Here is a 15,688-nt window from a genome sequence, read left to right as displayed (position 1 = left end):
TCATTACTGCATATATTATCATCTATAAACAATCATAATCATGGAAATTATATACAGGTTCTATACATTATAATAACTGTATATTGTACTCATACAGTATATATTACTATTTCCTGTATTGGAATCACTTAGTCCTGATGCTAATATTATTCAGGCCCAATCAACGTACAAGCATGATGCGAAATAAAACGTGGAATTTAGCACAAATTTGTGGCAGGAATTGCAACAGAAAATGGTTTCAAAATCTACACACATTGAGTATCTGGTCAGTATTTTACCTCAGTATGTGTAAGCCAAAATCAGGAATGGAACAATTAGAGGAAAAGTATAATAGAAACATATGCACCACTTCTGCATTTATCTCCCACTCCTGGTTTTGGCTTACAAATACTAAGGTAAAATACTGAACATATGAACGTGGCCTTTGACACCAGTGCATCCACCACGTGCACATATTCAGTATTTGGTCAGTATTTTACCTCAGTATTTGTAAGCCAAAACCAGGAGTGGGTGATAAATACAGAAGTGGTGATGTGTTTCTATTAAACTTTTCCTCTGATTTTTCCACTCCTGATTTTGGCTTACACATCCTGATCCTGAGGTAAAAAAAACTCACCAAATACTGATATTGTGCAGGTGGCTTTACAAGCAGAAGATGCTTGGGGAATAGGCTCTTTTTTGCCGTCTAAGCGGTGTTTTTTTATGGCGACTTTCCTGTCAGCATTTTATTTGTTTCTTGTATGTATAAACTATTGACGATGGACCGGTCACTTCTTTTAACCACTTTGTTGCTTTTGAAGTCTGAAGCAGTTAAAGGAATCTCAAAAGCACTGAACGTATGAACAACAAATTATCTTCACATTGCGCTGCATATGTTAATTCTTTTTAGCAATTTTTTAATAGCTTTTTCAGTTGGGCTTTGGAGCTGACCTGATGAAGATGTTGTGTGCATATACCATTTGGCTATGTTCACACGCAGTGTTTTTGCTGCTTTTTTTTGCTGCAGCCAAACCCTGCTCCCTTGGCATGAAGAACGCTGTGTCCAAAACGGTGTTAGCTATGCTGAGTTTTTTATGCTTTTTTCTCATAGTTTTTTTTGGGTGTAGATTATATGCATGCTTTGTCTACAGTACATGTAATAAATAAAAATAATAATAAAAATAATATAAAAAATAATACAGTTAGTTATATTCACCAAAAATGCTTCAAAAACACTATGAAAAATGCCATTGCTTTTCCCATTGCTTTCTATGGATGAAAAAATACTGAAAGAATTGGCATGTGGCAGGTTTCAAAACTACAAGTGTGTGCATTAGATTTCTGAAATCTCATAGCTTTTTCCAGTAGTGTAAAAAGCATATTTTATTTTGCATAAAAAATGCTGCATGTGAACATAGCCTTAGAGTATGTGTCCACGGGCCGTATTACATCCGGAATAGCTGCGGATTGAACGCTGCGTAGAGCCGCAGCGTTCAATCCGCAGCGTCCAGATGTTACAGCATAGTGGAGGGGATTTTATGAAATCCCGTTTCCACTATGCTTGCGAACACGCACCCGGCGGCCCTGCGTTTCCGGACATGCGGCACATCTTTTTAGAACGCAGCATGTTTACGCTGCGCCGCCGCAAGGTAAAACACAGGGCCCTATGTGTGGGGTGTGATGATTCCGGATGTGTGAAATGAACACATCCGGAATCATCACGTCTACAGAAGGGGGTGGGGCTTAGGGCGGAGCGGGTTTTCCGCTCCATTCAAAGCACCGGCCATCCTGAACGTGGACACATATCCTTAGGGATCATTCAGGCAACATTTATTCGGTACCTATGTCATCCTATTGACAGACGGACTGCACAAGTACAGCACACAGTCCAATACAAGTGACTAGGGTAGTTTAGATTAATGATTTTCCACACGGACATCATCTTAAGGCCGGGATCACACTTGCGTGTGCAATGCAAAAAACTTGCACGAGTCTCTCGCATCATTACCTGGCACTGCCGCCGGCACCCAGGACCAGAGCGTTCAGCTGCATGTATTTCTATGTAGCCGCACGCTCCGGTCCCGAGTGTCGGCGGCAGTGCCGGGTATTGATGCGAGAGACTCGTGCAAGTTTCTCGCGTTGCACACGCAAGTGTGACTCTGGCCTAACCTGGCTTTAGGGTGATTTGTGGAAAAGACTATGAGCTTTTATATATTCCTGCCTGTTTTCACTTACACTTTCAGAGACTTTTAGTGGCGGTGGATCTGCTTTAAAAGACTGGAGAAAAAAAAAATCAGTTAATTGTCAGTTTTATTAGTTTGAAAAGCTCCAAAAGTAAATGGAAATAAGTCACAAAAGTTGCATCTTTCACAATTTATACATTTGTTTTTCTGAGATTTTTATGCTTACTCACATTCTTATTTATTAAAAAAATTGGCATAATTGACATGGTTTTAAAACAGAGAAACTTGTCATGTTTGTTTTCTCCCAGGGGGCACCACTATTTCACATTGCCATCATCGCTACACCTTTGGAGGTATTTTCTCTGACATGTATGACTGATGAAGGGTTCTGAGCAGGAATGTTCTTTATACATATACAGGTACATGAGGTGTTTTATTTGAATTTGGAAAAATAAAAAACACTTGAGACAAGTCTAGAACTGTCACAGTGATGGTCTTTCTGTTATTTCATTGTTGACCCTTCCCCTGAGGAAGCCACTTTATTAGTGGCGATACTTGTGGAGAGTTTGTCTACCCTGCCCTGCTTTTGCCCTCTCCTGTGTCTTTATTTACCCAACATCTAACGGTCACCATCAATTTCTCTTTAGGATTCAGGTTATACACTTGCAAAATTTATATAATATCTAAACTAACTCTTCTATATATTTATTGGCCACTAATATAGTAGTGCCTTGTATTTTTTTCTTGATCTGTATTAGTTTGATTTTCCTTATTAGGAGAAATTACATATATTACTAGATACATCTCAGCTGTTTTTTTCAATTCTTGCATATTATAAACCCTGAACGTTACCTCTTATGCCCATAGATTATTGTTGGTATAACTTTATGGAATTATTACTTTGAATTTATTTATTATATTGTTATTACTAACTTTGGTACATTTAACGTTTTAGTGAATTTACTTAAAAATGTAGGCAGTGTTCCCTTATTCCAGGGGCCACTAATTTGTACTAATAAATTGTGACTCTTAAAAGTTTTTTTTTTTGCTTTGGGATGTTTAATAAATGTTTTTTTTATTGGTGATTGTTGCCGTTAGAATACTGCTTTTTCTTTATTTTAGCATACTTTTTGCTATTTCTTCAACAGTATAAGCCCATCGGTAATTACTTGAACCATGCCCCCAAAAATAGCACAAGCCCCTTACAAATGTCAACTATATTACCATCATGAATGCCCCCATTAGTATTAAGCACATTAGTGACAGCCATAATATTATCCAATTTAGAGCTGACACACTACTCCACAGCAGTACTACCTACACTGATGACCCCATCCTATGAGTACAGTGCTCCCAATGTCGAATTGTGGCACCAAGGGCCCACCAGTAACCAACTCCAGGGCCCCACTTTTCAACTGCATACAAATGTGACATTATCCTCAATCACAAATGTATATAACAATGAACTGGGTAGATTTTTAATGCTGCCTTTTTCTGTACATAGTGATTCCAGTATATTGTACCAAGTACTGCTCATATAACAGGGTGGTGGCGCACCAGAGGCTTCTCCTGTTCTCTTGTGAGCCAGTAGAAGCCTGCTCTCAATGACAACCCTGTCACAAATCAACTTGACCACTCCAAGGTCACACTTGGTCTGTCACATGTAAGCTGCGGCAAAGCAGCTAATTTACTTCCTGAAATCTATGATCCATGAAGGGAACCAAGAAGAAGAAGCTTGCTGTTCAGTAAATTATCTCTTTTCTCTGTAACCCTTTCCTTAGATAAGTGTTATGACCCCAATAGCGAGGGTCTCAGAGGAACGTGGAAATCTGCAGAATACAAAAATCCAGCTCATAGGGCAGTGGTAACTGGGTTGACCATATATCTACTCCTAACGCCAACACTAGAAGTAGCCGGGGATCATTCCTACGTTGATTCTAGATGACACGCGCCAGCCGGAGAATCTAGCTACCCCTAGTAGAGGAAAACAAAGACCTTTCTTGCCTCCAGAGAAGGGGACCCCAAAGCTGGATAGAAGCCCCCCACAAATAATGACGGTGAGGTAAGAGGAAATGACAAACACAGAAATGAACCAGGTTTAGCACAGAGGCCCGCTTACTGATAGCAGAATAAAGAAAGGTAACTTATATGGTCAACAAAAACCCTATTAAAATCCACACTGGAAATTCAAGAACCCCCGAACCGTCTAACGGTCCGGGGGGAGAACACCAGCCCCCCTAGAGCTTCCAGCAAAGGTCAGGATATAGATTTGGAACAAGCTGGACAAAAAATACAAAACCAAAACAAAAAGCAAAAGGCAGACTTAGCTGATATAACTGGAACCAGGATCAGTAGACAAGAGCACAGCAGACTAGCTCTGATAACTACATTGCCAGGCATAGAACTGAAGGTCCAGGGAGCTTATATAGCAACACCCCTAAGTAACGACCCAGGTGCGGATAAAAGGAATGACAGAAAAACCAGAGTCAAAAAACTAGTAACCACTAGAGGGAGCAAAAAGCAAATTCACAACAGTACCCCCCCCTTAGTGAGGGGTCACCGAACCCTCACCACGACCACCAGGGCGATCAGGATGAGCGGCATGAAAGGCACGAACTAAATCGGCCGCATGAACATCAGAGGCGACCACCCAGGAATTATCCTCCTGACCATAGCCCTTCCACTTGACCAGGTACTGAAGCCTCCGCCTGGAGAGGCGAGAATCCAAGATCTTCTCCACCACGTACTCCAACTCGCCCTCAACCAACACCGGAGCAGGAGGCTCAGCAGAAGGAACTACAGGCACAATGTACCGCCGCAACAAGGACCTATGAAATACATTGTGAATAGCAAACGACACAGGAAGATCCAGACGAAAAGATACAGGATTAAGGATTTCCAATATCTTGTAAGGCCCAATAAAACGAGGTTTAAATTTGGGAGAGGAGACCTTCATAGGAACAAAGCGGGAAGAAAGCCATACCAAATCCCCAACGCGTAGTCGGGGACCCACACCGCGGCGGCGGTTGGCAAAGCGCTGAGCCTTCTCCTGTGACAACTTCAAGTTGTCCACCACATGATTCCAGATCTGCTGCAACCTATCCACCACAGAATCCACCCCAGGACAGTCAGAAGGCTCCACATGACCCGAAGAAAAGCGAGGATGGAAACCAGAGTTGCAGAAAAAAGGCGAAACCAAGGTGGCGGAACTAGCCCGATTATTAAGGGCAAACTCAGCCAACGGCAAGAATGTCACCCAATCGTCCTGATCAGCAGAGACAAAACACCTCAAATAAGCCTCCAAAGTCTGATTGGTTCGCTCCGTCTGTCCATTAGTCTGAGGATGGAAAGCAGACGAAAACGACAAATCAATGCCCATCCTACTACAAAAGGATCGCCAGAACCTGGAAACGAACTGGGATCCTCTGTCTGACACAATATTCTCAGGGATGCCGTGCAAACGAACCACGTTCTGGAAAAACACAGGAACCAGATCGGAAGAGGAAGGCAGCTTAGGCAAAGGAACCAAATGGACCATCTTGGAGAAGCGATCACATATCACCCAGATAACAGACATGCCCTGAGATAGCGGAAGATCAGAAATGAAATCCATGGAGATATGTGTCCAAGGTCTCTTCGGGACAGGCAAGGGCAAGAGCAAACCGCTGGCACGAGAACAGCAAGGCTTAGCTCGAGCACAAGTCCCACAGGACTGCACAAATGACCGCACATCCCTTGACAAGGAAGGCCACCAAAAGGACCTGGCCACCAGATCTCTGGTGCCAAAAATTCCCGGGTGACCTGCCAACACCGAGGAATGAACCTCGGAAATGACTCTGCTGGTCCACTTATCCGGGACAAACAGTCTGTCAGGTGGACAAGACTCAGGCCTATCAGCCTGAAATCTCTGCAACACACGTCGCAGATCCGGAGAAATAGCTGACAAGATAACTCCATCTTTAAGAATACCAACAGGATCAGCGACTCCAGGAGCATCAGGCACAAAGCTCCTAGAAAGAGCATCGGCCTTCACATTCTTTGAACCTGGTAAATACGAGACAACAAAATCAAAGCGGGAGAAAAACAATGACCAGCGGGCCTGTCTCGGATTAAGGCGTTTAGCAGACTCGAGATACATCAGATTTTTGTGATCAGTCAAGACCACCACACGATGCTTAGCACCCTCGAGCCAATGACGCCACTCCTCAAATGCCCATTTCATGGCCAACAACTCCCGATTGCCCACATCATAATTTCGCTCGGCAGGCGAAAACTTCCTAGAGAAAAAGGCACAAGGTTTCATAACAGAGCAACCAGGGCCTCTCTGCGACAAAACGGCCCCTGCCCCAATCTCCGAAGCATCCACCTCAACCTGAAAGGGAAGTGAGACGTCAGGCTGGCACAAAACAGGCGCCGAAGTAAACCGGCGTTTCAACTCCTGGAAAGCCTCCACGGCAGCAGGAGCCCAGTTAGCTACATCGGAGCCCTTCTTGGTCATATCCGTCAAAGGTTTCACAATGCTAGAAAAATTAGCGATAAAACGACGGTAGAAGTTAGCGAAGCCCAAGAACTTCTGAAGACTCTTAACTGACGAGGGCTGAGTCCAATCAAGAATAGCTCGGACCTTGACTGGGTCCATCTCCACAGCAGAAGGGGAAAAAATGAACCCCAAAAAGGGAACCTTCTGCACACCAAAGAGACACTTTGAGCCCTTGACAAACAAAGAATTTTCACGCAAAATTTTAAAGACCAACCTGACCTGCTCCACATGCGAATCCCAATTGTCAGAAAAAACCAAAATATCATCCAGATAAACAATCAAAAATTTATCCAGATACTTCCGGAAAATGTCATGCATAAAGGACTGAAAAACTGAAGGCGCATTGGAGAGCCCAAAAGGCATCACCAAGTACTCAAAATGACCTTCGGGCGTATTGAATGCGGTTTTCCATTCATCACCTTGCTTAATGCGCACAAGGTTGTACGCACCACGAAGGTCTATCTTGGTGAACCACTTGGCACCCTTAATCCGGGCAAACAAGTCAGACAACAGCGGTAAAGGATACTGAAATTTGACAGTGATCTTATTTAAAAGTCGATAATCAATACAAGGTCTCAAAGATCCGTCCTTTTTTGCCACAAAAAAGAATCCCGCACCAAGAGGGGAAGAAGACGGACGAATATGTCCTTTCTCCAGAGACTCCTTGATATATGAACGCATAGCGGTATGTTCAGGTACCGACAGATTAAACAGTCTTCCCTTAGGAAATTTACTGCCTGGGATCAAATCTATAGCACAGTCACAGTCCCTATGAGGAGGCAGTGCACTGGACTCAGACTCACTGAAGACATCCTGATAATCAGACAAATACTCCGGAACTTCCGAAGGCGTAGAAGAAGCAATAGACACAGGCAGGGAATCCCCATGAATACCACGACAGCCCCAACTTGAGACTGACATAGCCTTCCAGTCCAGGACTGGATTATGGGTCTGTAACCATGGCAGCCCTAAAACAACCAAATCATGCATTTTATGTAAAACCAGGAAACGTATCACCTCGCGGTGTTCAGGAGTCATGCACATGGTAACCTGTGTCCAATACTGCGGTTTATTTGCTGCCAATGGTGTAGCATCAATACCCCTAAGAGGAATAGGATTTTCTAATGGTTCAAGAGTAAAACCACAGCGCTTAGCAAATGAGAGATCCATGAGACTCAGGGCAGCACCTGAATCTACAAACGCCATGACAGGATAAGATGACAGTGAGCAAATCAAAGTTACAGACAGAATAAATTTAGGTTGCAAATTACCAACGGTGACAGGACTAACAACCTTAGCTATACGTTTAGAGCATGCTGAGATAACATGTGTAGAATCACCACAGTAGTAGCACAAGCCATTCCGGCGTCTATGAATTTTCCGCTCATTTCTAGTCAGGATTCTATCACATTGCATTAAATCAGGTGTCTGTTCAGACAACACCATGAGGGAATTTGCGGTTTTTCTATCACATTGCACCGAATTAGGTGTCTGTTCAGACAACACCATGAGGGAATTTGCGGTTTTGCGCTCCCGCAACCGCCGGTCAATTTGAATAGCCAGTGCCATAGTATCATTCAGACCTGTGGGAATGGGAAAACCCACCATAACATTCTTAATGGCTTCAGAAAGGCCATTTCTAAAATTAGCGGCCAGTGCACACTCGTTCCAATGTGTCAGCACGGACCATTTCCGAAATTTTTGGCAATACACTTCAGCCTCGTCCTGCCCCTGAGACATAGCGAGCAAGGCCTTTTCTGCCTGAATCTCAAGATTGGGTTCCTCATAAAGTAAACCGAGCGCCAGAAAAAACGCATCAAGATCAGCCAATGCCGGATCTCCTGGCGCCAGCGAAAAAGCCCAATCCTGAGGGTCGCCCCGTAAGAACGAAATAACAATTTTTACTTGCTGAGCAGAATCTCCAGATGAACAGGGTCTCAGGGACAAAAACAATTTACAATTATTCACGAAATTCCTAAACTTAAACCTGTCTCCGGAAAACAGTTCAGGAATCGGTATTTTAGGTTCTGACCTAGGATTTCTGATAACATAGTCTTGTATGCCCTGCACACGAGTAGCCAGCTGGTCCACACTTGTAATCAAGGTCTGGACATTCATGTCTGCAGCAAGCATAGCCACTCTGAGGTAAAGGGGAAGAAGAAAAAAAAAAAAAAAAACTCAGAATCTTCTTTCTTATAATCCCTCTTCTGCAATGCATTAAACATTTAATACTGGCCTGGCAAACTGTTATGACCCCAATGGCGAGGGTCTCAGAGGAACGTGGAAATCTGCAGAATACAAAAATCCAGCTCATAGGGCAGTGGTAACTGGGTTGACCATATATCTACTCCTAACGCCAACACTAGAAGTAGCCGGGGATCATTCCTACGTTGATTCTAGATGACACGCGCCAGCCGGAGAATCTAGCTACCCCTAGTAGAGGAAAACAAAGACCTTTCTTGCCTCCAGAGAAGGGGACCCCAAAGCTGGATAGAAGCCCCCCACAAATAATGACGGTGAGGTAAGAGGAAATGACAAACACAGAAATGAACCAGGTTTAGCACAGAGAGGCCCGCTTACTGATAGCAGAATAAAGAAAGGTAACTTATATGGTCAACAAAAACCCTATTAAAATCCACACTGGAAATTCAAGAACCCCCGAACCGTCTAACGGTCCGGGGGGAGAACACCAGCCCCCCTAGAGCTTCCAGCAAAGGTCAGGATATAGATTTGGAACAAGCTGGACAAAAAATACAAAACCAAAACAAATAGCAAAAAGCAAAAGGCAGACTTAGCTGATATAACTGGAACCAGGATCAGTAGACAAGAGCACAGCAGACTAGCTCTGATAACTACATTGCCAGGCATAGAACTGAAGGTCCAGGGAGCTTATATAGCAACACCCCTAAGTAACGACCCAGGTGCGGATAAAAGGAATGACAGAAAAACCAGAGTCAAAAAACTAGTAACCACTAGAGGGAGCAAAAAGCAAATTCACAACAGATAAGGACTAGTGTTGGATGGATGTAACAGATTTTCAGGGGCATTAAGAAGCGCCTCCTTTAGTTGGAGAGCCAGCTGTGCCCTAGCTAGCCACCTCTTCTTTTCACCCCTTCTCACAGCCATAAATGCAGAGGGTAAGTCTTCTTTATGTTGCTTGTGTGTGGACCTAGCCTTAGCCTATGTGCTTAGAAGGGCTGAGTTCACAATCATGGATGTAATAAGCTAGATATCAATGTCCAACCCTTCATTCTAGTCCAGTAAGGGATATAATTAATGACATTGATATTATCTCATAAAATTTTCCCAACCTTCCTCCAGAAGGGCACAGAACGGGCCACTGCTTCTTTTTGGAGTTTTTCGCCTTCAGGTTGTTGCAAGTCAGATTCTAAAGGTTTTGTGTCTGGTGTGAGAACCTGTTCTGGGGGAGACTTCTCCGCGTTTATGGACACAGACACAACAGGCTGCTCTACCACAACCTATAACAGAGATTAGTCATTAGATGGGGATGTTATATAGGAGGTCACAAGTTATGAGATATCCCAACTCTAATAGGCTAAGACTACAAATAGGTAACTATATTAGGGAAATCTATTAACAGTGCCATAGGATGCACAAATTAACAAGTGGGCTCAAAATGTGGCATAAGAGAAAAATGGTGCTTGTGGCAAACAATAACTAACTAACTCTAAGACAACTATACATATCAATAGTAATCAGAAATCGTCATAGTAGGATAGTAGTAAATACTTTGTCATTTTGCTTTTTACTACCCCATTACTGGATAAATTGTGTACTTATCATACAGGGTTCACTTACATTGTCTTGAATTTTACGAGGTTGGGGATCTCCTTTAAAAGACTAGAGACAAATATTAATACATTAATTGAAGAGTTAGAATGTTAGAAGACAGACAACTTAAGAAATTGGACAGATTGGTAGTAACACAGTCAGTAAGATTGAAAGAATATATTTATTATTCTAATATTCACCCTCAAGAGATAAAAGACAAGGGTCTTCATCTTACAGGAAAAAAAGTTCCTTCCCAATTCTGAATATGACAGATCAGATGAACCACCGATCTCGAGTAATCTAGTGCAAGTGACCTCTAATATTTGGTCATCTAGGCCTCTGTTAACATCTTTCATCAAATCAGCCATCACAGCTTTCTGAGGCACTTCGTTCTCAGTGTCACTATCCTTACAGTAAATAAATCCTTCTAGACTAGTGATAAAACAGTCCTTCTCATAAATAGTGGCTGCCTCCTTATTATATTCAGAAGCTTTTAACATTAATCAAAGCTTAATTTTTCTAATCCTAAAATTGTCAGCTGACTAGTCACCACTAGAGGGAGCTAAGGAGCTTACTGTATACAGTGTTATTACTGCGTTCAATAAACAGTCTGCAGTAACCTCTTGAGCTCCCTCTAGAGGTGGCTGCAGATGGAATTGTAGAGTTCTGTATCAAAAAATATAGTCTCAGATCACTATATAAATAAATTACAAAATGATCAGCAGAAATTTTTGGACACATTAAATTATATATATAAAAAATAGTGTGAACATTTCCTTGAAATAAAGAATGATGTAGCCTTTAGCATTGCATGTGCAGCGAAGTTATTGCCAAGGTTGGCAAGGCTGAAAAGGCAGTAAAGGTTGCCCTAGTTGGGCAGAGTATGCAAACCCAAGCTTTGGGTGGAAGATGAAGCCAGCATATAACCCATGTAGAAAGCAGTAGATTTTTTTTCCAACCTTTCTCCAGAAAGGAACTGAGCGTGAAGGTGGCTCCACCACGGGTTTCTCATTCTCCTGTGGTTGGATGTTGGTGTCAGGTAGTTTAATATCCTGGACTGAGATCTGCTCTGGGGTTGTGTTTGCCGACACGGTTAGTGCTGGCTGCTCCTCCAAACCCTACAACATGGATGTATTGTTAGTAATGGTTAAATGGGTGTTTTCGCCTTAGAATATGCCAGAAATATCTGATATTATACAGGAGATGTAAGCTGGAGCTGCATCTAACAACTAGGGTCCCCCAATCCCTATCATATCTGGTGAAGTGGCCACCTGTCACTGCACGAAAACAAGCAAATGAGGTGTCCGCTGCAATGTGTGGCTTTCTTCATTTACTTGTGTAACATTTGTAATAACAGACAAGCAAGTGGGACCCATGTTATTAACATAGGTGTGAGTCCCAATGGTGCACATAAATATTTGACTTGTGAACAGCCCTTTAACAGTCGAAGGGTGTCATATATCTCCATAATGATATCATCCTGTATATTTCGATTGAGTGTATATACAGATCTGGCAAAAATTAAGAGACCACTGCAAAATGTTCAGTTGGTCTGATTTTTCTCTTTATAGGTATATTTTTGAGTAAAATGTACCGTAAATTGTTCTTTTAGTCTATAAACTTCTGACAACATGTCTCTGAATTTCCAAGCAACACATTTTGTATTTTTTTCTGAAAAGGAGAAATGGTCAAAATTAAAAAAAAAAACCTAGTGCTTTCAGACCTCAAATAATGCAAAGAAAACAAGTTCATAATCATTTAGAAACAACAATACTGTTTTAACTCAGGAAGAGTTCAGAAATCAATATTTTGTGGAATAACCATGATTTTTAATCACAGCTTTCATGCGTCTTGGCATGCTTTCCACCAGTCTTTCACACTGCTTTTGGAGCAAAAATGTAAGCAGTTCTTCTTTGTTTGATGGCTTGTGACTAGTGTTGAGCGATACTGTCCGATACTTGAAAGTATCGGTATCGGAAAGTATCGGCCGATACCGGCAAAGTATCGGATCTAATCCGATACCGATACCCGATACCAATACAAGTCAATGGGACTCAAGTATCGGACGGTATCCCTGATGGTTCCCAGGGTCTGAAGGAGAGGAAACTCTCCTTCAGGTCCTGGGATCCATATTAATGTGTAAAATAAAGAATTAAAATAAAAAATATTGATATACTCACCCTCGGACGCAGCCTGCACCTTACCGAGGGAACCGGCAGCCTTCTTTGCTTAAAATGCGCGCGTTTACTGCCTTCCGTGACGTCACGGCTTCTGATTGGTCGCGTGCCGCCCATGTGACCGCGACGCGACCAATCACACAAGCCGTGACGTAATTTTCAGGTCCTGAATGCCTAGAATTAGCCATTCAGGACCTGAAAATTACGTCACGGCTTGTGTGATTGGTCGCGTCGCGGTCACATGGGCGGCACGCGACCAATCAGAAGCCGTGACGTCACGGAAGGCAGTAAACGCGCGCATTTTAAGCAAAGAAGGCTGCCGGTTCCCTCGGTAAAGTGCAGGCTGCGTCGGAGAGGTGAGTATATCAATATTTTTTATTTTAATTCTTTATTTTACACATTATATCGATCCCGATACCGATTCCCGATACAACAAAAGTATCGGATCTCGGTATCGGAATTCCGATACCGCAAATATCGGCCGATACCCGATACTTGCGGTATCGGAATGCTCAACACTACTTGTGACTATCCATCATCCTCTTGATTACATTCCAGAGGTTTTCAATGGGGTTCAGGTCTGGAGATTGGGCTGCCCATGACAGGGTTTTGATGTGGTGGTCTCTTAATTTTTGCCAGAGCTGTACTATGTTGCATCATTTATGTGATGTAAATCCTAGAAACTGATCTCACAAACTGTTATATTAGAAAATCTGAATAAATTGAATAGAAAATATCTTTCTTCACTTTAAAGGAAACCTGTCACCTTGAGAAATGCTATTTACCTGCCAATATAGTAGAACAGTTGCTCTCACAGTATAATGATTGGTGATTGTAATCACTCCCTGCACCACCCTAATGACTGGATGCAGCACTGTCCCAATGACTGGGAACAAGCAGCTGCAGAGAGAATAAAACATAATTTTCTCCCTGTAGCTGAGCTACACAGGGTTTAAAAACTATTTACTTGCAGATTACCACTATAGGTGCAGGTAAATATCATTTCTTGGGGTGACAGGTTCAAATACTTTTTTTCTGAAAAGGAACCTGTCACCTCAGAAAATGCAATTTACTTGCAGTTGTAGGGTTAATCTACATGAAAATAGCATTACAATGCTGCCCAACGATCTTACTAAAAATGAGGCTACAGGGGGAAAATTAACTTATTTCCTCCAGGGAAGTGCCAGCTTTCAGTCATAGGGGCGGTGCATGGAGCAATTACAGTCATTGCTCACTGCACCACTCACTATACTTTGAGCGGCAGCTGTAAGGACATGCCCAGCACGTTTACAGCTCATTTTACAAGGAAGTGCTGCAGAGCTGACTCTCTATTAAAGTGTCGGGGCGTGCTTATAACCGCAGCTCATAATATAATGAACAGTGACTGCTCTGTACACACCTTCATGACTAAAAGTGGCTCCTGGAAAGAAAGAGATTCATTTTCTCCTGTTAGCTGCAGTACTGTGACCAGAAAGCATTGTAATACTATTTATCGGCAGACTATCCCTACATCTAAATAGTGCTTTCCAAGGTAACAGATTGTCTTTAAATTCTCTTCCAACTCTATAAATATATCTTCTACCAGGATATCTGTTTGTGTATTGCTATAAATCTCTGTAGTTTCTCATAGGAAATTAAAAATAAATAAGAAGAAATATTAATTCTAGCTATACAATTTGGGGAATATATGAGCATTTTGACCATACATTATATACACACTTATATATATACAGTACAGACCAAAAGTTTGGAAACACCTTCTCATTTAAAGATTTTTCTGTGTTTTCATGACTATGAAAATTGTACATTCACACTGAAGGCATCAAAACTATGAATTAACACATGTGGAATTATATACTTAAGAAAAATGTGTGAAACAACTGAAAATATGTCTTATATTCTAGGTTCTCAAAATAGCCACCTTTTGCTTTGATGACTGCTTTGCACACTCTTGGCATTCTCTTGATGAGCTTCAAGAGGTAGTCACCAGGAATGGTCTTCCAACAATCTTGAAGGAGTTCCCAGAGATGCTTAGCACTTGTTGGCCCTTTTGCCTTCACTCTGCGGTCCAGCTCACCCCAAGCCATCTCGATTGGGTTCAGGTCTGGTGACTGTGGAGGCCAGGTCATCTGGTGTAGCACCCCATCACTCTCCTTCTTGGTCAAATAGCCCTTACACAGCCTGGAGGTGTGTTTGGGGTCATTGTCCTGTTGAAAAATAAATGATGGTCCAACTAAACGCAAACCGGATGGAATAGCATGCCGCTGTAAGATGCTGTGGTGGCCATGCTGGTTCAGTATGCCTTCAATTTTTAATAAATCCCCAACAGTGTCACCAGCAAAGCACCCCCAAACAATCACACCTCCTCCATGCTTCACGGTGGGAACAGGCATGTAGAGTCCATCTGTTCACCTTTTCTGCGTCACACAAAGACACGGGGGTTGGAACCAAAGAACTCAAATTTGGACTCATCAGACCAAAGCACAGATTTCCACTGGTCTAATGTCCATTCCTTGTGTTCTTTAGCCCAAACAAGTCTCTTCTGCTTGCTGCCTGTCCTTAGCAGTGGTTTCCTAGCAGCTATTTTACCATGAAGGCCTGCTGCACAAAGTCTCCTCTTAACAGTTGTTGTAGAGATGTGTCTGCTGCTAGAACTCTGTGTGGCATTGACCTGGTTCCTAATCTGAGCTGCTGTTAACCTGCGATTTCTGAGGCTGGTGACTCGGATAAACTTATCCTCAGAAGCAGAGGTGACTCTTGGTCTTCCTCTCCTGGGGCGGTCCTCATGTGAGCCAGTTTCTTTGTAGCGCTTGATGGTTTTTGCAACTGCACTTGGGGACACTTTCAAAGTTTTCCCAATTTTTCAGACTGACGGACCTTCATTTCTTAAAGTAATTATAGCCACTCGTTTTTCTTTACTTAGCTGCTTTTTTCTTGCCATAATACAAATTCTAACAGTCTATTCAGTAGGACTATCAGCTGTGTATCCACCAGACTTCTGCTCAACAAAACTGATG

The 15,688-nt window shown here is 42.5% G+C and overlaps 1 protein-coding gene across 25 annotated transcripts in view; it reads right to left on the bottom strand.

Moving 5' to 3' along the window:
- The window catches only part of BCAS1 (brain enriched myelin associated protein 1), a 180,780-nt gene that overhangs the window by 9,965 nt on the left and 155,127 nt on the right, over positions 1–15,688 (bottom strand). For 15 of the 25 annotated variants that reach the window (XM_077253177.1, XM_077253187.1, XM_077253188.1 and 12 more), the window contains 4 exons: positions 11,454–11,612; positions 10,522–10,563; positions 10,014–10,181; positions 2,215–2,256 (listed from right to left, as the gene is read on the bottom strand). In XM_077253177.1, coding sequence (XP_077109292.1) covers positions 2,215–2,256; positions 10,014–10,181; positions 10,522–10,563; positions 11,454–11,612 — 411 coding nt within the window. The remainder of the gene's footprint in view (positions 1–2,214; positions 2,257–10,013; positions 10,182–10,521; positions 10,564–11,453; positions 11,613–15,688) is intronic. The other 10 variants (XM_077253199.1, XM_077253200.1, XM_077253202.1 and 7 more) reach the window with 5 other exon arrangements.

Source organism: Ranitomeya variabilis, chromosome 4 (genome assembly GCF_051348905.1).
Source record: "Ranitomeya variabilis isolate aRanVar5 chromosome 4, aRanVar5.hap1, whole genome shotgun sequence".
NCBI lineage: Eukaryota > Metazoa > Chordata > Amphibia > Anura > Dendrobatidae > Ranitomeya > Ranitomeya variabilis.
The sequence above is the reverse complement of the archived record's forward strand: the minus strand, read 5'-3'. Positions and strand labels throughout refer to the sequence as shown.